Source organism: Passer montanus, unplaced genomic scaffold (assembly GCF_014805655.1).
Source record: "Passer montanus isolate IOZ18808 unplaced genomic scaffold, ASM1480565v1 scaffold63, whole genome shotgun sequence".
Lineage (NCBI taxonomy): Eukaryota > Metazoa > Chordata > Aves > Passeriformes > Passeridae > Passer > Passer montanus.
In genome coordinates this window covers 508,022-530,503 of record NW_024371371.1, presented here as the reverse complement: position 1 = coordinate 530,503, position 22,482 = coordinate 508,022, and the positions used below count along the sequence as shown (strand labels likewise).

Here is a 22,482-nt window from a genome sequence, read left to right as displayed (position 1 = left end):
ATGCATGGGCCATTACAGGGCTGAAACACTTCCAGACCAGAGACATGGCCAGGGTAGTCATTAATTGTCATGACTTTCCATCTAACATGTAAACACAGTTGTGGAAAAGTGAGTTTTTCCCCTGGTGGACCTCTGAGGTGCTCTACAGGTGGTGCAGTGTCACCAGGTCCTCAAAAGTGATCATGTTGTGGAGAAAGCTCTCAGCCCTTCCAGTTAGTCCTAAGTGATGCTGTGCTTAGGCTTAGGTTGATGATGCCTACAGGAAATTGTTGAATATCTCCAGGTAGTAACAGATGGGAGAATTGTCACACAAGGCTCTGGCTTGAACTAAAGCAGGACAGTGGCAGTGAACTGTGGCAAAGGTCTGTGAACTGCCCCAAAAGGGATTCTGGTGCTTTCAGTGACCCACCTGCAGTGAAACCCATATCAATCCATCTTCCTCTTTTCATCCTTGGTGTGCTCATTGTGGTGTCCCAGCACAACACACTGGAGAAGTGAACTGGTGACACGTGGCCCAGTTAGTTTGGTGTACATGGTATAAAATGCTGGCTTAAGTGGTGGTAAATGGTTTTTGCTCTCAGCTATGCCAACTTGCTGCTCTAGACAGCAGGGAAGACACAATGTAAGCATTTGAAACTGCTTGCCTTGTTCTTGTGAGATGGAGACCTCTGAGAGACAGAGCTTTGTAGTGTGGATTTGGAAAATATGTGCTGACAAAATCACCATTTTCAGTCTGCAGAGTTTCTCTTTGTCATGGTGAAGGAGCTGAACAAAAAGGAGCTTTCTCAGCTGTTATCTTGGTTGGATAAGAAGTCTGCTTTGAAGGACTTCCTCAACCCTCATCCAGAGGGTGATTAAAGAAAAAGATGACATTACAGTGTAGTGAAAGGGGAATTCTAATTGTCCTGCTCAGGCCAAGGGGAGAATGTGGTACAGATTATCTGTTGTATTACTTGAGTGAGAGAGTTACACCTTGTTATCAGTTTTTATCTCAAAAGGAGAAAGCTGTGCTTTGCCCTGACACTGCATCCTTGCAACAGCTGGCTTTCATGTGTGATGACATTCTTCTTCTAGTTTTGGTCTCTAAACTTTTTCCTTCTTCTATAAAGGCTTCAAACACTGTTTGGATGGCTGAAAAGTTTGATTTCATGGCTGTTAGAGAAACTTAAAAGTCTTTGTGCACCGCTGTGAAGAACATACTGCTGAGTCTGGTAGAGATAACAAATCCACTCCCTCTTTTAGTTTTCAAAATCACCAAACACCACATCTCAAACATGTTTTTTGTTACAGATGCTGAGGATTTATAAAATGATTGAGTGTATAGAACAGAAGTTCAACCTAATATGGCCCTTCCTAATTGCACCCTGTGGCTGCTCCATCCCTGTAAGTTGGATGGGGCTTGGAGCAACCTGGGATAGTGGAAGGTGTCCCTGCCCATGGCAGAAGAGACCATTAAGGTCTTTTCCATCCCAAACTATTCTGGAATTCTCTGATATGATGGATTTTTTCTTTTTTTATTTTGCTTGTGTGAGTAGACAGGTCAGAAATGAGCTGTGTGTGGAAACAGAGATGTTTGGGATGAGGACACTTAAACACTGAACCTTTGTGCCTTTTCCTTACTGCATTGTTTCAGGTCAGTAAGTTGTGTTTTGGGTAAGCAACAAAGTCAGGACTCTTGAGTGAAGCATAAAGCAGCAGCAGCAGGGTGTTGATGTTTCTGAAGGCTCTGCCACATCTGTAATTTTTTCTTCCTCACCTGAGTGTGGTGGTATGTGGCTTTAAAGTGATCATGTCAGATTTGTTCTCTCAGTGGCTGCTGCTTTTTTGCTACAAGAAAACTTTAGTCCTCCTTTAAGATGTTAAAGAAAGTGATTGAAATGAAGATGACTGAAGTGTCTGCACTTTGAAGGATGTGAAACTGTAATAGCACTTAAGTTGCAAATAAAAAGCCATGCAAATAAGATACTGAAACAGCCTGTCAGTAATGAAAGCACTTCACCTGACTGAAATCACCATTGATCATTTAAATGGAATTGTCTAAAATGTTGTGTACTTTTTTGCAACTTTCCTATTTATGTTTTTTTTTTCTGTATCCATGAAATTCTTCAGCTCCACATCGCTTCTTAAGGTGAACAAATCATGGTTTTTTTTTTTTTCTGTATCCATGAGATTCTTCAGCTCCACATCACTTCTTAAGGTGAACAAATCATGGGGCGTATTTTTTAAAACCTTATGTCTTTTGTTCTTTTGAAGAGATGAGAATGCTGTTAGTCAGGAATTACTCACTAAATTTGCAAGTTGCCTTTTGGTGAGTGAGAGTAATGAAGCTGCTTCTGTTTGAAAGTGCTGTTCTGCATAATTTATGTGTTTTTTATTACCAAAAGTCATATGCTACGCCGGTATTTTGTTTTTCATATTGCTGTGAAAAGGTCGAGTTCTCAGAAACAAGATGGCTCCTTGCATTTCTCATGCAAGGCCAACAATCCATATCTAGAGAAACACAGGGATTTCTCTCATTCCTGTTCCTTCTTGTCTTGAAGAGCAGACTGTAGTGAGCTGTGGGTGACTCAGGGGTTGTGAAGGGTGGCCCTTTTCAGGAAGAGCTCTTTTCCTGGCTATCCTGTTATCTGCCAGCCTTGGCCTCGGCTGTAGAGCTGATGAAATCCAGACAGTGCAAAGATCTGTTTGTCCTGTGCTGAATTTCCTACCGTGTTTTATTCTATGTGTCAGTGAGGGATGGGCTTGCTGACGGGGGAGTGAGGAGGAGGAGGATGCTGCTTTTGTTGTCTTCAGCTCCTTTGGCCAGCAACACTGCCCGAAGCCCCTGTGCAGCACCCACATTTTCTCCTGTTCTGTAGCAGTGTTTCTATCCTCACTTAAAATTTATATGTGAAAAATTTAACCTAGTGAGGACCTAAAATTTTCACTCCTTGGCCCGGGGCTGGTTACTGGCATGCTGTGGTCCTGCAGGACGGTGTTCCCCATAGAAAATGAGATTTGTGGGGTGTCCCTGATGGATGTCTGGGGTGGCACTGGGGACTTCATGTACCTCTTTTTGGGGTGCAGGCCTTGCGCAGCAGCCTGTGAGCTGGCTCTGCATGGAAATATTCTTTTAAAGCCTTCCTCGTGCTGCAAAACCACACTTCGGGTTTCGCTTCGGTGCAAAATAATCCCCTAATCCCGGCGGAACCGGCGGGGCGGCGGCAGGGCCCGCTCCGTGTCCGGCTGTGCCGCTCTCCGGGGCAGCGCGGTGCGAGCCCGCGGGGCCTACCCCGGGCCCCGTTACCCGCCCGCAGGGTGGGGCGGCCCCGCCCCGGCCCCGCTGCCCACTGCCCGCGACGAGGCTCCGGCTCGGGGGCTGCCGCGGCCTGGGGAGCGGCTTCCCCAGCGGGGTGCCGCAGCTCCGGCCTGGGCGGCTTGGCCCCTGCCCTGTGGGCAGCCGCGCCCCGGCACAGCCCGGAGCCGCCTCCGTGAGGGGAGCCGAGCCGGGAGGGTGCTGCGTCTGCCGGCTCACCTGGCCGGGAGCGGCCGCGGGCATTCCCCGCCCAGCCAGCTCCGTCCCGGCCGGCGTGTGGCCGTGCGGCTCCGCAGGGACAGCCGTGAAACCCTTCGAGGCCGTGAGGAGGGACGGCGTCGTAGGGGAGCCCGAGGTGCGGCTCGGGGGGACACGGCGCTCCTCTCACCACTGAGCGCTCCGCTGCCGTGGTGGATTCCTGGTGCATCATTCGTGTCAGCCCAATGTGGCTATGGCTTAAAGAGTTAAGAGAGGAAAGTTTGTTTTTACGTGCTTCCTTGCTGCTCCGTGTGTAGCGATCCCTTCCCATGGAAGGCAGGGACCACCCTGCTCACACTCAGGAGCTGGGAAACCGGCCTCGTTCAGTCTGCCTCCTGCATGGCTGAGGGATGGAGCATGGACCCTGCCACTGACCAAAGACACCGAGCTCAGAGGGGTTCCTTGGAAAGCTCTTGGTGTCATCCAAGTGGGCAAAGCCAGATTGAATGGGGCTTGAAGTAAAAGTAAGCTGGACTAGTGGAAGGTGTCCCTGCCCATGGCAGGGGGCTGGAACAAGGTGGACTTTAAGGTCCCTTTAAACCCACTCTGTGTTTCTATGATTTTGCATATCCTCAGGTATAAGTTGCCTTTCCAGATTTGCTGGTAGCTGAAAATGCTGTCTTGCTTCTGAAAAATAAGTTTATTCCATCCAGGTAGAAACTCATTGTGACTTAAAAGCTATTTCCAAAAGTACCTGGTACAAAAAGTTTTTTAAAAAAGATTATATACAGCTATCTAAGTTTTGTAAGTTTTGTTTTGTTTGCTCCTTCATTTAGGGCTCAGAGCAACACTCATTCAGTCACTGTGCTTCAGGGAGCAGATTTAGCTTAATTGCCTGGTCCCAGTTTGTAGGAAATTATCAGGATAAACACTAGGTGCAAGCAAGTTCAGGGAGAGGCAATGCAAGGAAGATTTTTTTATCCCAGAACACTAGTGTTGTGGTAATATTATATTTCAGTTTTGCATTGTTGAGATCTTGTTGTGGCTCACCCATGGCAGGAGGCTCTCGGTGGGATGTTCTGCTCTGCTCTGCCTGTAGAAATTCTGTGTTCTTGGAGCTTGCAGTGTCTCTAGTTCATTTTCCCCTTCCTTTCAGGTAGTCTGCCCCTTGAACAGAAGTGTTTCCTGAACCATGATACTGTGGTTTTTGTCCAGAAATGTCATGTGTAGTCAGAGTACTTAAAACATGATATGTAACTGTGGTGGTGAAACTGGAAATAGTGCTTGGCTTGGCTGGCACTCCTCACACACTGGGTGTTGAAGGCAGAGGGAGCAGACTGGGCTGTCTGGGATTGTCAGTAGCTGTGGTGGCATCAGTGGGGTGCCTTGGAGGGAGCAGGATGTGGCATGGGGAGGATGCTCCCAGCTGGCACAGCAGGCCAAGGGCATCATGCTTCTGCACATTGTATGTTCTTCCTGGTGCTTGTTTGGCCTTTAAAATCTGAATATTGGCCGGCGTAAATATTTTTAGGAACATGTCATCAGTGGGATGTGAGGTCAAGCCCCACTGAGTCCACTTTTCCTGTTACCACCTGTGGGGAAGGACTTTGACACGTGCAATTTCTGTTTGGTATGACTTTGGTCTCTCCTGGCTGGTGACCAAAGCTAGAGAGTGCCCAGGAGCTGCTCCTGGGCTGGCCTTGGGTGGCCTGCCTGCCTGGCCTTGGGGAAGCAGCTGCCTCCAGCTGGAGGGGAGGCTGCTGAGGTCTCTGCAGGGCTGCTCCTTCTGCTGCCTCAGCTGATGCTGCTTGCATTTTTTTCCTTTTGAGTAACTGCAGAGTGTGTCTCTTCCAGGAGTTGTTTATTCAGGAGGGAATGAGTGCTCCTGGAGCACTAATTTTAAGAGTGGGTGGCTAATAAAGAGCCCTGTGAGGAGTGTGACCCATCCTGGGCAGCTCCTGAATGCCAATAGCAAAAATTTACCATGCTGATAAGAGACACAATATCAAGGGGATGCAGATGACCACATCAAGCTCTGGTTTCTCTTCACATTAGCAGTTAGAGATACCCAGTTTACACCTCTTTCTGCTGAATTTTGTTGTTAGGGTGGTTTTAAAATTTATGACCTAAAAGTTTTTCCCTTTGGCTGTGTGGCCGCAGGAACCAAGAAGTTCAGCCACAGAATACACACAAAACACCCCAAGAAAGAAACTTTCTGATTATTTGTCACCCAAAGCTGGGAGGTTGGGCATGGGGCAGTGTGTGCCCACTTTTAAGGTTAAGCTCATCCTTCATGCTGGGTTTGGTTTTAGGTCCCTGTTGCATGTCCAGAGAAGGGCAGTGGAGCTGGGGAAGGGTCTGGAGAACAAGTCAGATGAGGCACAGCTGGGGGAGCTCAGCCTGGAGAACAGGAGGCTCAGGGGGAACCTTTTTGCTCTCTGTAACTCCCTGACAGGAGGGTGCAGCCAAGTGAGGGTCAGGCTCTGCCCCCAGGGAGCAAGGGGCAGGACAAGAGGAAGTGGCCTCAAGCTGTGTCAGAGGACATTTACATTCAATATCAGGGAAAATTTGTTCACTGAAAGGTTTGTCAGGCGTTGGAACAGGTTCTTAGGGCAGTGGTGGAGTCCCCATCCCTGGAAATGTTCAAGCATGTGTGGATGGGGCACCTGGGGACGTGGTTTGGTGGTGGTGTTGGCAGTGCTGGGTTAGGGGTTGGACCTGATGATGTCAGAGACTTTTTCCAGTTGTAATGATTCTGTGATTGTCACACTTTCTTGTTGCATGCTGTCAGCTGGGAGGCTGATGCCATCTCTGGGTGGTCTCAGCTGTGCTGCTTGGTCAGGGCTCTGCGGGGGCTCAGAAGCCACACAAGTCTTGTGGTGGGTGTGGTTAGGTGGGGAGGCATCTGTCTGCCCTTCTGGAGTAAGTTTATCTCTACAGGGATCTAAAAGTACAAAAATAACCCCCCCAAAATGTTAAAATGCACTTGGCTGCAAGCTAGGAAGACATTTGAGCACTCTCAATGTGTGTGAGAATTGAAACATAAACCACCCCCAAGTAATTTGTAAGGACATATAGGGCTGGCTTCATTCAAATCCTTGGAGTAGGCTGCCTACCTACTCTGAGCATAGAGAGACAAAGGAGTGTTGTCACGAGCTGCCTCTCTTTTCTGACAAAACACATTTACTACAAAACAATAACCTGTCACTCCTTTGGATGTGAAGGCTGTCCCACTGCACTGGGGGGACTCTTGGGACACAGTGTGGACTTCTGGGGCAAGTGTGGTGTTTGGGTAATTCACCCAAAAGGCCCAGGGAGCCTCTCTGTGTGTTCCTGCTGGGTGCCTTGCACCTTGCTGCCATGTACTTGGTGCCAGCAGTGGGCATGGGGCAGAGGCTGTGCTGCAATCTGAGCACACAGACCTGACCTTCCTGTAGACCCCACTGTGGTCCCCATGCAGATATAGAGCCTCATGGCACATTTTCCCCATGTCAAATTAAAGGTTTGTTCTGCACAGCTGCCACCAAGCCGTGACAGCAAGATTTGTGTAGGAGTCAGCCTACAGTCACTAGTGTCAGTCTCTGCAACTGAGATTTTTGCCCACAGATTTAATCTGGGTATGGCACAAATTTGCTAGTGAGGTGAGGAACTGTTACCTTGTAGCAGTGCCTGATGGAGGCTCTGAGCTTCCAGCAGTTGGGTTTTGCCCGAGTTATCATTTTGGGGATGTAGGAAGTTAACAGTTCTTGTTATCTCAGTGTGCAGTCAGTGGGATGGTTGGGTACCCATGAGAGGTACCTGCCTCACCCTTCCCTGTCCCAGTGCTCATGCTGCTGGTGGGAGGAGGCTCATCAGCAGAAAAACCTTGTCAGAAATGAAAATGTTCATGTTGAGAGGGCAGAAGGCAAAGGTTTGACTACCCCATTTCTTACTCATGCTTCAGAATGGTTAGTTTTTCTTCCTGCTTTTTTCTTCCCAGCTGTTGGATTTTAGTCATTATAGAATGGTTGGGGTTGGAAGGGACCCTAAAGCTCATCTTGTTCCAACCTCTCCCATGGGCAGGGATACCTTCCAGTAGCCCAGGTTGCTCCAAGCCCTTCCAGAGCTTCATTAACCTTATTACTGACTTTGCTAGTGGGATAAATAGTGTTAAATAAGGATTTTGTGATAGTGCTTCAGTGAGTGGCATTTTTATACACAATATCAGTGTGAAATCTTTCAGGCTGTATCCCTAACCATCTATTTTCTTCCATGTTTCTACAGACTCTGGTTGCTGTTGGAAGATGGGAGAGATAGAAGGAACCTACAGAGTTCTGCAGACGCCGGGCTCTCGTTTGGGTGCCCAGAAGAGCTCAGGAGTGAGTACCTTGGAGCCAGGACAGAACCTCCTGACTGCCATGGCAGCATCGCCTGCCAAAGCGCACGAGCGCGACCTCCCCGTCAAAATCAAGATGTTGGACAACACGGTGGAAGTTCTTGACATTGAGGTAAGAGATGTTTAAGCCTGAGTTCAAGTACACTGAGCCTCTGATGATTTAAAGCTCACAAGGAGGTGCCTCTGTGGAGAGCTGGGACATTTTGAGGCAATATCTGAATGAAGATTCCTGTCGGGATTTACCTGCTTACAAGTAGTGATAGCAGTTTCATGGCTTGTTTTTTAAAATCTTTCAAGTATAACAGATGTTTTGTGTTTTTAACAGACTTTAAATACAAGCACATACTCTAAGGAGAGTCTTTATTTGTTGTTTGCTTTGGGGGAACACCAACTGTCTCCTGCCAAAATATTCTTGCTTCCTGAGCCACATGCAGCTTTGTCAGTTTGGCAGCTGGGAGAGCAGAGGAGCTTTGCCTTAGTTACTGATATATATTAATTATTTCAATGGTTTGTATCCTCTCCAAGTAAACTTGCTCCTATTTGAAAGTCTTTGATTGCCAACATGCTTTAGGAGGTGCATGCAGCAAAGCAGTATCAGTTCAGTGTTTCTGAAAATGTTTATTTAAAAGTATGCTTGAGGAAATCTGCCATGAGACACAGAAGCCATGCACAAATTAGGGAGATTCTGCTTCAAAACTTTTTTTTTCCTTCCAATCCTTGTTACATTTTCAGCATTAACCTCTGAGTTTAATTCTAGTTTGCTGTTAGAAAACAACTGTGTTGTAGTGAAGATACTCAGCTATCAGATACTCTACATTAGTATCAAACTGTAATCAGTAATCTGTAATCACCACTTGGAGCCTTAGTTTGTTGCATAGACTCAAAAAGGGTTTTTCAACTAGAGTGAGAAAGATGTCTGTGGAACTCTGAAGAAATACTGGATTTGGGGATGTCTTCCACAGATTCTGTCCAGCTGTTCAAGTCTCAGATGTGAAATCTGGTTGTTGGATTTTTTTGTTGTTGTTGTTGTTTGGTGGTTTTTTTGGTTTTTTTTTTAAGAATGAGGCTGTGCCTGTATCCTTCCACTTAAACACACAGTGTCTGGTACTGCAAACCCACCCATTCCTCATGTACCACATAGAACACAAAAGCCTCTTTTTTCCCCATTACATTATGTTAGAATATTTTTTTAGAAAATTTGCTGACTTTGGTTCTTTTGAAGGATAATTTTATTTATTTTTCCAAGTTGATGTAGATGGTGCTTTTGTGTTTTGATTCAAAAAAGAAAAAAACCCCAAGCAACACCCTCAGCTCTGTAATTTTGAAAGTCAGTGCAAGGCCAGGTTTATGGGGCTTTCAGCTGCTTGTGTTGTATGTGTTTCCCATAATTAGGAGCTATCTTAGTTTTCTGTACCTGGAAAGCTCTCTCTGATTATGGCACCCACAGAAACACCCAAATTCAGGCACTAGCATGCTGAGGCCATAATTAATATTGTGCTGCTTTTCTTTATGAGATCAGTTGGAACTGAAAGACTTAGAAACCTCATGCTTGATGCTGTGAGTGATGAGGAAAAGGGGTCAGCCTTGGGTCAGCTTCAGAGCACTGAGCACAAAAAGGTCCAGAGTCAGCAGCTGTGGCATTACAGTCCAGCTAACACTGCCTCCATGGCCTTTCAGTTTTGGCTAAATAAGGTAGCAAATGATAGAAAACAGGCATGAGGTATTAAACTGTGACCATCTGCCTGATTTCTTTGGTGAGCTGTTGGGATAGCAGGAGCTGCTGACTGCTGTTTGTCATGGAAAATGGGAATTCTTCACTTGGGATTGAGGGCAGGAGTTAGGAGAAGGCAGTGATGTTGCTCAATAGGTGGTGTGTGCTAACACAGTAACTTTTCAAAAAGCAGCTAGAGAAACTGGTGGCCAAGCAGCTGTCCTAGAGGAGTGCAGGTTCAGATTGCCACTTGCCCACTTCTCTTTGCTTTTGTAATTTTTGTCACTAGATGTGAAAAGAAGATGTGATGTTGTGTGTTTGTGTTTGATTCAGGTCAGCAGTAGTTTGTCAGTGCAGTGGCACACAGGCCTTTCCCATGGGGTTTTGGCACTGCCTGCTTGGGGAGATGTGGGTGATCCCAAAAGGTGGTCTGGGGTATTTCTTTTTCCCTCCTATTCAAATCATTTTCTCTTCTGTCTGTAAGAACTATGGCAAGTGACTTTTTACTGGGAAAAGTGGTGTGTCAATGGAAGGACAGACTGAGTGTAGGATCAGCTCCTGGAAGGACCCTTCCCTGTGCAGTGTGGTGGGGAACCTGATGCAGTAGCCCTGATTGTTGCCTCCCTGCCTAAACTGAGCCACAGCAGCATTTTTAACCATATGGGATGAACAGAGTAGCCACAGTAACAACTTAATCCATGCAGCTTTACCTTGTTTTCCCTTCCTTTCTCCAAGATGTATTTAAAACAGTTGCTTCTCTCCCGGCAGGGGTTGGTGATTCCCCTTTTTGGTAGCCCACTTGACTTCTTAACTTGCCAAAGAGCAAGAAAAGAGACTGACAGAGTGATGTAATGGATGGAGAGAGAACAAAATGGGGAAGAACAGTCTTTTCTTTGTGTTATTGGTGTACCTGGAAGTTTGCTAAAAGTCCCACATAGCTACATTCTACCACCTTTTATGTCCACTGTCTCTGTCCATTTTCCCCATCTTCTTCATAAGGTTTGACTGCTAAGTGGGAATTTTATTAATTACTAAGAGGGAATTATTCTTTAAAGTATGTTGGGCAGAGCCTTTCTTCAGTGAATCTGATTTAAATGTTAGGGGATGGAGAAATACTCAATGGTTTCTGGAGTTTAAAAAAAGTGAACATGGGCTATTTATGGGTTCTCCTTTCCCTTCCAAAACAGAAGAGAGAATGAAACATATCCATTCACAGCTAAGCTGCAATATTCATTATTTCCATGAGGTTTTTTCCCCCCTTTTTACAGCCAGCTTGTTCAGTCAGCTCAAATCTTGCATGTGCCATTTCATGGGGTACCTGGCCTCTTCTCTCCAGACTAAGTCTGTCCAAAGGGTGGTTTTGCAGACTACGAGATGAATGATTGGCAAATTCAGTTTAGTTCACACTTCAAAGTAATCAGGGTTTTACAGTAGAAGTTCTGCCAGCTTTCCAGATTTTCTGAAGAGATTAAACTTGGAGGGTTTTGATCAGCACAAAAATGTGGCAGACTCTTAAGTAGAAAGGTCTGGGCTGGGTCGAATTCACCAAAATGACATTTAATGGAATGTCATCAGATGATATTTAATATTTGGCCTGTGTGTTGTTCCTTATGTAAGAAATATGTGTCCTTTAGGAAATTCTTTTACATGAAATATTCTCTATGCTATGAGGAAGTGCCCCAGAAAAAGTAGTTTATATTGTTATGCTTCAAGTTTACTGAATTGTTTGTGGAGAACTTGGTGCTTCTTTGATGGCATGTACTTCCTTTTCTCTTTCTGCTTGGATGTCAAATGAAATTTGGGAATCAAAAATATTTGTACATTTTATTATAGAATCTGCCTGCCTGCTCCACTCTAAGGGAAAATTTCAACTGGATTTTTTTTCTTTTGTGCTAATCTTTGTTGGGCTGTTTTGAGAACAGAAGTCTGTTCTTGTGAATTTTTTTTGGTATGTAATGCAGTAAAGATGTTCTGCATCCTTTCCATGCTGTCTGGTGTGTCCCTCTCCCTCTGGCACCAGTGGACTCCTAGCAGGGAGATGCTCCACCCCAGTGCCATTCCTGAGAACAGGCTAGGCAGATAAGATTACACTTTAATTCCCCCCTTTATTTTCTCATTAATTAGTGTCCTCTCACTGCTCTTGTCTACTTTGGTGTTCATTGATGTACCCTGCAAAACTATTACATTACTGCAAAACCAAAGTGGCTCATTCTATATTAAACTGAAAATGTGTACTTGATGATTAGTCTGATAGTGTCTTTGCTGGGCACTTCCTTGGCTAACTGAAATTTATAAATTGCATTAATAAAAGTGCAAAGCTACTCTCCATCCTTATGTTTAGAATGGAATAATTCTGGTTATTCTGGTTTCTGTGCAGTTTTCTGTGATTGAAGAAGTGCCATGAAAGTGGCTTCCCCTGGGATGCCCATTGTTTTTGACCAGCCATTGGAGGCCCTGAAATCAGGAGCTGGGCTGGGGCTGCAGGAAGTTTTTGGGATGGCAGAGGAAGCAATCTGACTGCAATATCCTTCCCATGATTTGGGAAGTGTTTCCCACTTGTGCACGTGGCAAAATGCTGCTCTCAGTAGCAGCCTTTTGGTAGTTTAGTGCCCCCAGAACTTCCATGGGGATGATGCAGAAATGATGCAATTTTTAAACTGCTGTTATTAGGTAATTTTAAGTAAGAAATATGTGTATGTTAAACACTGGGATGTTGCTGTGGGCACTGAAAAGCACTTGCTGTGTGCCTTGAGGAGCCTCAGGCATGCTGCTGGTGGGAAAGGCAGCCCAGTCCTGGCTCTGGCACTTGTGCCCTCCTGCCTCTGCCTTGCTGTCCCTGTGCCTGCTTAGCCCTTCCTTTCATACAGGCTTTCCCCCTCTGTGCTGTGAAAGTATTAACAGCTTAAATATGTGAGGAGTCAAGGGATAGTCTGCTGCTGAATCCTATTAAGTGCTGTGCTGGAGGAATCGAGGTGCTGTTGGTCAGCTCACAGTGTTTTTCTTCCCTAGCCAGGAAGAAATAGTCAAAATTCCAGAAAGAATCATAGCCAGATGTTTGTCATTGCTTCAGTTTGAGTCTCCTAAATATGGCAAATAAGCTGCCTTAGGACTTATTTTTATCTGACCTCAGAAGAGAAAGTTAGTAATTCACTTTTTTAAATTTGCAATTATTACAGGGTTTAAAAAGAAGGTAACTAAAGCTTTGCATCTTGTGTGCTGTTTGATTCCACTCTGTATTTTTTAGGCCTGTTATTTTGTGTTTGGAAGCTTGACTTTTTTGGTGCTACGTAGGAATGTGGTATGGGGTGGGGAAAGGTGAAACAACAGCCATTTTATTGACAGACATTTAGAGTGTGTGTTTTGTTCATTCAAGTGTTTTTTGGTTTTTGGTTTTTTTTTAGGAAAAATATGAACTTAAATTGTATAAGCCAAAATTATTATTTTACGGTTCTCTTGATCTTAGGTGTCACATTATATGTAAAGAAAATTGAGTTGTACTGCAATAAAGAAAAAACAGTCTGAATATCCCTGTGCAAAAAGTTGATTATGTGTACACATCTTGAAACACAGAAACCATTTAGGAGAATGGTGATCAAGTGTTATTACAGTCATTGAAATATTAATATAGTGGATTGAATTCATAACATTTTGTATGGCTAGGCAGGTGTTTGTTTCTGTTTTCATAATCTAGTGATGTAGCATACTGAAAATCAGCTGAAATCAGTCTTATGCCATTCAGCCAAAATGGCTGTAGGAAATGCAGTGTTCTACAAAAAAAACCAAAAATAAGTCCACTGGAAACCTTGTAAACCTTTTTTGTGTGTGGGTGACATTCAAGGTGGGGCCCACAGATGGGTAATTCAGTAAAATATAGGGAGCCTGAAAGGGAAGACAACCCAAAAGCAAACCAAGAATCAACCCACAGGCAGGTAAAGACAGCTACAGAAATTCAGTGTGCTGAGAGGCAGATCAGAGAAATTTGAGGTTTGTGTCTGCTGGAAAAGGGGACTTGGAGCTGAGCCAGGATGGTGTGTCATGGTACTCTCAGGGTTCAGAGCACACAGACTTGGGGATGTGCATTTAGCTAAACAGGGTTGCAAAAGCACACCTGTGTGTCAGCCCTTTCTCCTTGCAACCAAATTCCTGTTTGGAAAGGGCAGTGCTACCTTCTTGGGTAAAAGAGAGACTGTGTATATTGAATATTTAAAAAGCTGTGCTATGGTGGCAATGCCTAGTGTGAGAGATTTACTGTTCAAGGCTGGAGTGTTGGATATGGGAGGGGGGTGGGCCCCTCTCTCTGACTGAGCATCTTTCATTAATAAAAACAAGAATTAGAAAAGGGGAAAAACCCCACAGCTTTGTAGAGACTCTATTAGAGCTGTCTGGCATGTCTTCAACTGAAATAATGAAGGAAAAAGTGTTGCTGTGCCCTCAGCCCACTCAGGCTGATAGCCTGAAGGGGATGGTGTAGGAAACCCCTGCTGGCAAGGGGGAAGTTGGAAAAGCTTGGCCTTATCTAATCTGGCTTGTAGGTATTCATTAACCCATCACTGTGTTATCAAACCTGCTCAAAGTACAGGGGGGAGTGATGTTAGGACAGCTGGTAACATTTCAGTTTTGCACAAAACAAAAGGGAGTTTTGGCCTTTCTGTAAAAATACCCAAATTGTATTTGTCTTTTGTCCAAAGAGTCTGTCATAACTGTCTTCTGGATGTTTTAAACAATTTCCTTTGGGCAGGTTTCCTCAAAGAAGTGTCAGCCTGGAGTAGCCTAACACCTTGCAGGGGAAGTACAGTTCCTGGGTGCTGTGGCTCCTCTCCTAGGAGAGAAGGCTGGGATAATTGGGATTGGGATTGTGCAGCCTGGAGAAGGAAAATCTCTGGGGAGAACTTGTTGAGGTCTTTGAGCACCTTAAGGGGCTCCTGGAAAACTGGAGAGGGGCTTGGGACAAGGTTCTGGAGTGGCAGGACAAGGGGGAATGGCTTCCCACTGCCAGAGGGCAGGGATAGATAGGATATTGGGAAGGAATTGTTCCCTGGGGGGTGGGGAGACCCTGGCACAGGGTGCCCAGAGAAGCTGTGGCTGCCCCTGGAAGCGTCCAAGGCCAAGTTGAACAGGGCTTGGAGAACCTGGGATGGTGGAAGGTGTCCCTGCCCATGGTAGGAGTTGGAATGAGGTGGTCTTTCAAGTCACTTCCAACCTAAACTGTTCTGGAATTCTATGAAAACCTGGGTTAAATCTGGTAAATGTGGGCATGGGTGATGGTTTTGAGGCAAAAACATAAATAATGGAGAAAGACTTGCAATTTTAGTGAGGTGGTGTTTTGTGTGTGTTTTTTTTTGTTTGTTTTTGGTGTTTTTTTGGTTTTTTTGTTTTTTGTTTGTTTTTTTTTATGAACAGAGGAAAACAGAATATTTTCTATATTTAAAATTACTTAAAAAAAAATAGAGTTTTATTTATATGCATATACATGCATATGAAATGAAGCTGTGCAAGGTCCCAGAAGCCCCAACAGTCTGAGGGTGAGGGGTGGCCAGGCCTGAAGGAAAGGCTGTGGAAGGGTTCAGGGGTTTGTGCAAGGAGCAAAGCTCAAGGGGGAAAGAATTGAGATCAGTCTCCTGACTTCTCATTCTCTTTATTACCTTTGTGTGCACAAAGGAGGTGCTTAGACTTTGTGGTATGAACCTGAATTTGGGATCAGCCACCCCAAAGCTGCTCCTCTGTGTGATACTGTCACTGCTGTCACCTGGATGTTTAATTATTAACAAGCAGGAACTCTGGTGCCAAATCATCCAGCAGTGCCTCTGAAATTCTGTCCAAGGATGTGGCCCACGGTGTTAATTAATGTGACTTCCTTCTTCCCCAAGTAGTCTACAGCAGTTTTATTCCAAGTAGTCCAAGTATTTCAGCACAGCACCATTTCTAAAAACTTAGGACCATTTTTTGTCTCTACATGCTCTCTACCTAAGCATACATTTTCCAATCTCATTCACATAATTCCCTCCCTTTTGGGAATGTCTTCCCATGTCAACCAGTTGTTGTTTTCCTACTTCCAGGCATCCAGCAAGTCCAGCCACTCAGGAAAAGCTTGTTCGTTGGGTAGAGCTGGTTCAGTGCTCTGACATTGCCTTAAATGATCCTTTAAATGATCATAATTTTAAAGCTACCCTTAATTAAATGAGCCAGAGGCTTCCATTTCTAGAATAATTTGTCTGGCTGTGGATTCTGCTTAAAAAAACCCTGACAAAACCACATCAAAACCAACCACTGAAATCCGAAGACAAAAAAAAAATCACGGGGAGAGAGTCTTAGAATTTTATTTTTTTTCCTAAACAAAAAAACGCCCAGTATGGAATGTAATAATGGAACTTAAAATAGCTCTGAAATTTTTATTTGGGTTTGCAGCTTCCATAGTCGAGTAAATGATACTTCAATACTGTGTAGAAATACTGTAACACAATAATTCTTCTTTCTGTAACATAATAACTTCTTTTTCATAAAGAAGAACTTTCAAGATGAAAGTGCACTCTATCTCCTTTTGTGATAACGAGGCTGTATCCTGTGCTCTGGAAGCTGTTAAAAACTCTGCAGAAGGTATTCTTGGTGTGGTCTTAGTAAAGTAACCTGTAGTTGGGACCTGTCAGTATAGAAGGGTGGATAAAATAAAGGTATTTAAAATACCCTTTTTTCACAAAGAGTTAAAAGAAAAATTGAAAGACTTGAAGCTTAATTGTTAGATGTTCAGATGATCAAAATAAAATAGTATTTAAGCAATTTGGCTGAGCACATGAAAACAGTGTTTGACAGAGTTGTTACCTGGTGCTTGTTTTTGTGGCGAATCAGGGAGTATTTTCATTGGAGTTACTAGTTCCAGTCAAAATTGAGAAAACTAATAAAGTTGAGGCTGTATCCTGTGCTCTGGAAGCTGTTAAAAGCTCTGCAAAAGGTATTCTTGGTGTGGTCTTAGTAAAGTAACCTGTAGTTGGGACCTGTCAGTATAGAAGGGTGGATAAAATAAAGGTATTTAAAATACCCTTTTTTCACAAAGAGTTAAAAGAAAAATTGAAAGACTTGAAGCTTAATTGTTAGATGTTCAGATGATCAAAATAAAATAGTATTTAAGCAATTTGGCTGAGCACATGAAAACAGTGTTTGACAGAGTTGTTACCTGGTTTGTGGGGAATCAGGGAGTATTTTCATTGGAGTTACTAGTTCCAGTCAAAATTGAGAAAACTAATAAAGTTCTGAAAAGGAAAACTGCTTTTCCAGTCTGCAGATTGAATACTAGATATGGAGCTGTATGGTCATCTTGTTTCAGCCATGAAAGCACAAAGTTAATGACTGGTATTCCTTGCCATATTAGATTATTTCCTTCTTTCTAATAAAGGTTCTGATGTCCACCCTGTATTCAGAAATGCAGTTTTGTTTATATGTGGCATTAATGATGGTTATCAACAGGGAGTTTTGGGAGTGTTTTTTCTGTCTCACGCTTCATTTGGACAGAGATCTAACAGATTACAGAAGGGTTGGAGATAAACAGAGCTATAAACTCACCAAAATGTTTGCATATTTCTGATTAAGAAAGGAAATAACAAGTCTATGTTTAGTTGCCAATTGTCTATTTTTTTTAATTTGCCATAAAGTGAAAAATCACTTTTTCATTAGGAAAACTTTTAAAGTGCCCCAAAGAAGAAAAACCAATAAAAATCTGTGTTGAAGTGGCCTTTATTTAAATCAGTTTAGTTTGCCTTGGCCGTTCACAGGGTGCTCTGTGTTGGCTGCTTGTGAGTGATGATGTCAAAACTAAACTTCCACATCCACTATTAGTCCACTATTAACTAGGGGAATTGTCTCCTGACAGGTGCAGATTTCTGTGACACAAAAATCCAAGGTGTTTGCTGGTGCTAGGGTCCAATGGCTCTGACTGCACAAGAGCTCCATTTTATATGTCAGCTTTATAACTTTTTTCTCCAAACTCTTGACTTTTGGACTGATTTTCCCTTCCAGGTTATCTGCTGCCAAAAGTGGATTTCTTTTTTGGAAAGTTGGAGAAAGGACAGCTTGCCAGTTTTGGAAGATGAGAGTACTAGGCCTTCTGAAAATATGGGCTTTTTTGGTTTTTAAATTAAAATATGTAAAAGCAGAAAGTTAAGATGTTCTGGAAGACAAGTTTGGGAGGTAGAGAGGAAGCCTTGATTTTGATAATATTGAGCTATGGTCTACTGAAAATCCTAGGCTGTGAGTTTGTTCTTCTCTCTTCCTAAGCTCAGACATTATGGCAGAGAAGGGATCTGCCATGTGGGAGTGACATTTGTGAAAATACATATAACACTGGGCTTGATTGTCCCCCACTGCTCTGCTTTGGTGAGACCCCATCAGGAACACATGGATCTGCTGGAGTGAGTCTGGAGAAGGCCACGGAGATGCTCCAAGGGCTGGAGCCCCTCTGCTCTGGAGCCAGGCTGGGAGAACTGGGGGTGCTCACCTGGAGAAGGGAAGGCTCCAGGGAGAGCTCAGAGCCCCTTCCAAGTGTCAAAAAGGACTCCAGGAAAGCTGGAGAGGGACTTGGGACAGGGCATGGAGTGGCAGGACACAGGGAATGGCTTCCACTGGCAGAGGACAGGGATGGATGGGTTATTGGGAAGAAATTGTTCCCTGTGAGGGAGGTGAGGCCCTGGCACAGGGTGCCCAGAGAAGCTGTGGCTGCTCCATCCCTGGAAGTGTGCCCAAGGCCAGGCTGGATGGGGCTTGGAGCAACCTGGGATAATGGAAGGTGTCCCTGCCACGGCAAGGGGTGGAAGGAGATGGGCTTTAAGGTCCCTTCCCACCCAAACCATCCTGAGATTGTATGATTCCATAGAACAAAAATAGTTGTTATGACTTTTTTTTTTTTTTTAAATAATACGTTATATCTTACTCCTCTGTCCTAAGCATTCCTAATACTAAATATGTTTATTTTTCTGGTAAAATAAAAAGTACAGATACCTCCTTGAGGCAACAAACTTCAGCTGAGAATGGTTGTTCCTGTTTGGTGCTGTCTTAGCACTGAGCAGGGTCTGAAGTTGAACCTTCTCTTGCCACACAAGGCTCTCTGTGCCATATCTGCCTGTCAGGGTGTCCTGCTGGCACTTGCAAAGCTGAGGGAACTTTTAGAGCTTGATCTCACTATAGAAATCAATTTGAAATAAATCTATTCTACTTATCAGTCTTCTAATGATGACTTACTAAAATTATCTACAGTACAGTTAGAGCAGGGTCACCAAGGAAAGCTGTTGTTAGCTGCCTATTTCAGGTTTTTTTTGCTGCATTTTTTCTTTCTTTTTTAATGTGAAATAATTCAGCTATATCAGTAGTCATTGCCTTGGCAGAAAATAAAGAGTAATTGAGAAGTTTGGAATGGAAAGTATGCCATGTTGTGAATTTGTATTGAAAGCAGGACCTTTATGAAATGCATTCATGCAGCTACTTGCCCTGATGTCAAAATTACAGTAATTAAGAAATTACTTCAAATATTTTGCTTTGTGCTGCTTTTATGCAAATTAAACAATGACATGGAGCTGCCCACTATGTTACTTTCATTTCTGTCTACTTCAAAATGTTCAGCTCTTTGGAAAGGATGGTTATAAATGCAATAAACAACTTGAGGAACCAAATAGTTCTAGGAGGAGTTTTCCCAACGAATTTGAGGCAAAATAATAAAAGACTGTTCTGCTTCAAGTTTTCAAACCCCATTTTTATTTTAAAATAAAATTAATACTGTTCTTTCAAAATGAAAGGATACAAAATGATACTGAGCTTAAACTGGGGTTTTTCTTAGCTTTTCATTGTGAATGACACCCAAAATTACAGTTGGTAACCCAAGCAAAATTATTTTACACTTCTAACATTTGGATGGCACCTTTATAGTTTAATTGGTTGCCAATTAAACTAGCTCCAGCCATCTAAATTTCTTCATCCCCAGTTTCTCTTGAAGGAGTGTGGACTTGACAGTGGAAGGGGAGAAGTGCCAGGGATCTGTGCCATGATGCCTCTTTTTTTTTTGGGAGAGATGAAGGCAGCTAGATTGTCTTCAGGCACGGAACTTGGTGGAGCCAGGAGACGTGGCTCAGTTGAAATGGAAGAAAGCTGTGTGTTAGAATCCAGTTGGGATCATTATTTTAATGCCTGTCTGGAACTAGCCCTGCACACAGATTCCTTGATCAGTGCACACACAGTTTGGCTGTAAAACTTGTCTGATTGTTAGCAGGCATCTTTCAGGAGTTAATCCAAGTGTGTCAGTTCTGACAAAAGGTGGTTGGAACCACAATTGGTTTTTGTTTCATGAATGAGAAATCAGGGACCTGGGTTACAGACACGTCCTGTTCAAAGGCTGTACCATGAAAAGGCAAGGTTCATATCCCATTTTCTGCACGTGAAGTTGGTCAGGACATTGCTGCCTCCCCACAGACATTGCTGGCTGAAAAGTGTTCCCTTCTGTGGGGTCTGGGAAAAGGAGGTGTACAATCACAGATGTGTGGGTATGGACCTTAAAAAACAAAGGTCCTACTGTATTTGAGGATATTTTCTTCTGTTACTATTTTAATATTTAGCACAAGTCCATAGCATAGTCCATTGAGGAACGACTGAGGGAGCTGGGGGTGCTCAGCCTGGAGAAAAGGAGACTCAGGGGTGACCTTGTCACTCTCTATAACTCCCTGAAAGGTGGCTGTGCTCAGCTGGGGCTGGGCTCTTTCTCCAGGCAGCACTGACAGAACCAGAGGACACAGCCTCAAGCTGTGCCAAGGGAAATTTAGGTTGGATATTAGGAAAAAGTTTTTTACAGAAAGAGTGATAAAGTTCTGGATGGTTTGCCCAGGGAGGTGGTGGAATTACCATCCCTGGGTGTGTTTAACAAAGCCTGGATGTGGCACTGGGTGCCAGGGTTTAGTTGAGCTGTTAGGGCTGGGTTGGACTCTATGATCTTTAAGGTCTCTTCCAGACTGGTCATTCTGTGAATAGCAAGAAATGTGTTTCAGTTAAAAATTAAAAAACTTGATTTCCAAAATCCATTTCTCCAGGCATAAATGTCTCCTGTGGGAGAGTTTGTAACCTGCATGGGAAATGTGCAGGAGGCAGCAGAGAAAGAATGTAATTTATTGGAGATGTGGCTTGCCATTACCTGTATCATTCCTTATTTCATTGTCACCATTTAAAAACCAAAGCCCATACCCACAGAGTCTTCTGGAAGCACAGATTTTGGCTAAGAAAATGCAGCTGTATTCTTACCAAGAAAATACCTTTTTATACATCACAAAACCTGTTCAGAAAAAGAGATGAGTACTCATATTCATGTACCATGTCAGCATTCAGCCTGGCATCTCTGTACCATCTGCAGTGACTGAGAACTGCATCATTTCTCCTGACTTGCAGTTTTATTTAGGGGTTTCAGCATTAAAGAAACTTTTTGAATGACTTGTGTTTGCACCAGATGAAGTCACCTGACTGAAGCTGTGGTTGCTCTTCCAGGTACCATGGCTGCTGAAAGCCTGAGTGAGAGATACAAACCCAACTTCTGTCACTCTCTGTCCTGCTTCTGTGCTTTTCTCTGAGGTTACAGGGTTGGAGTCAGTCAGCTTTGCTCACACCACTGCAGATACCAAAGCCATTTCAGATTTGCAGCACTGCAGGGCTGTCAGACTTTTCTCTACGAAATTTTAAGTTTTTTTTTAAGTATTGTAGGGGCGTTTGCACGGTTCTAAAAACATTGCCAGTTTATATATTTTTCCTGTAAGAAGCAATTACTTTTGATTTTTTAATGCACCTCATAATGTGAAACTATAGTGAAACTATTTCCCCAATATTCCCCTTGTTTTTATCTTTTAAGCCTAAAATAGCACATTCTTGCTCTCAGATATTTTAATTTGCATTGTATTGAATTATTCTAATTCTATCACTACTTTGGCTTTAAAGTGAAGAAGGGTAGATTTAGTTGAAATGTTGAAAAGAAATTCTTCCCTGTGAGAGTAGTGAGGTCCTGGCACAGAGTACCCAGAGCAGCTGTGGCTGCCTCTGGATCCCTGGAAGTGTCCAAGGCCAGGTTAGACAGGGCTTGGATCAACCTGGGCTAGTGGAAGGTGTCCCTGTCCCTGGCAGGGGATGGAATTGGATGAGTTTTAAGGTCCCTTCCTACCCAAATCATCCTGTGATTCTGTGATAATTTATTATAATGCCTCATACTTTTAAAGTAGGTACTATTCTGAGTGTGTAGATTCATCACAGGACCCCATTCCTGCTTTGATGGGAAAGTCAAAGAGCCTTCCATCACTGGACTTGTCCAAATGAACAAAACCACAGTGGCATCAAGGCTGCCAGTGTGTTCTGCTGGATAACCCAGTCATCCAGAATGGTGCCACTCCCTGTCCCCACAGCTGGGGGACTGCTTTGTGGCTCAAGGTGGAGCTTGGTGGCCTTGCAACTCCTGCTGCACCCTGCTAGGTTTTTGTGTTTCTGGAATGGGCTGTGACAGCCTTTTGGATTCTTTCCTGGGTGATGCAGATGGGCTGGTGTGTGGGTTCAGAAATGCTGTTTTTCCCCTGGCAGCTGCTGCAGGGAGAGGTGCTGGGAGCAGGCTGGGTGACTGAGCCAGCAGCCCCAAGTGTCGCTGGTTTGGCTGTGCTGTGCAAGTCCCCCCTTCTCTCCTGTGTTGCTGTAGCTGTTTTCTGCTGCTGTTTGTGGCTTTGCCCCTAACTTGGCTCTCAGGAAGGGTGAGTGAGTGAGTGAGTTTCTCGAGGGAGAGGTTCATTGAAAGGATTGCCCAGGCAGCGTGGTGTGTGAGGAGGCTCGGGTGGGTTCCCGCTGTCCGCAGGCATTTCCAGCCTGCCTGCTGTGGCCTGGGGTTCCTGGTGTGGGGACGAGTGAGGGGTC

General features: G+C 44.1%; 1 protein-coding gene across 1 annotated transcript in view; it reads left to right on the top strand.

Moving 5' to 3' along the window:
• Positions 1 to 3,500: 3,500 nt before the first annotated feature.
• FARP2 (FERM, ARH/RhoGEF and pleckstrin domain protein 2) overlaps positions 3,501 to 22,482 on the top strand; it is a 74,090-nt gene continuing 55,108 nt past the window's right edge. Inside the window, exons 1-2 of the mRNA XM_039727953.1 lie at positions 3,501 to 3,650; positions 7,757 to 7,980. Coding sequence (XP_039583887.1) covers positions 7,777 to 7,980 — 204 coding nt within the window. The 5' untranslated portion in view covers positions 3,501 to 3,650; positions 7,757 to 7,776. The remainder of the gene's footprint in view (positions 3,651 to 7,756; positions 7,981 to 22,482) is intronic.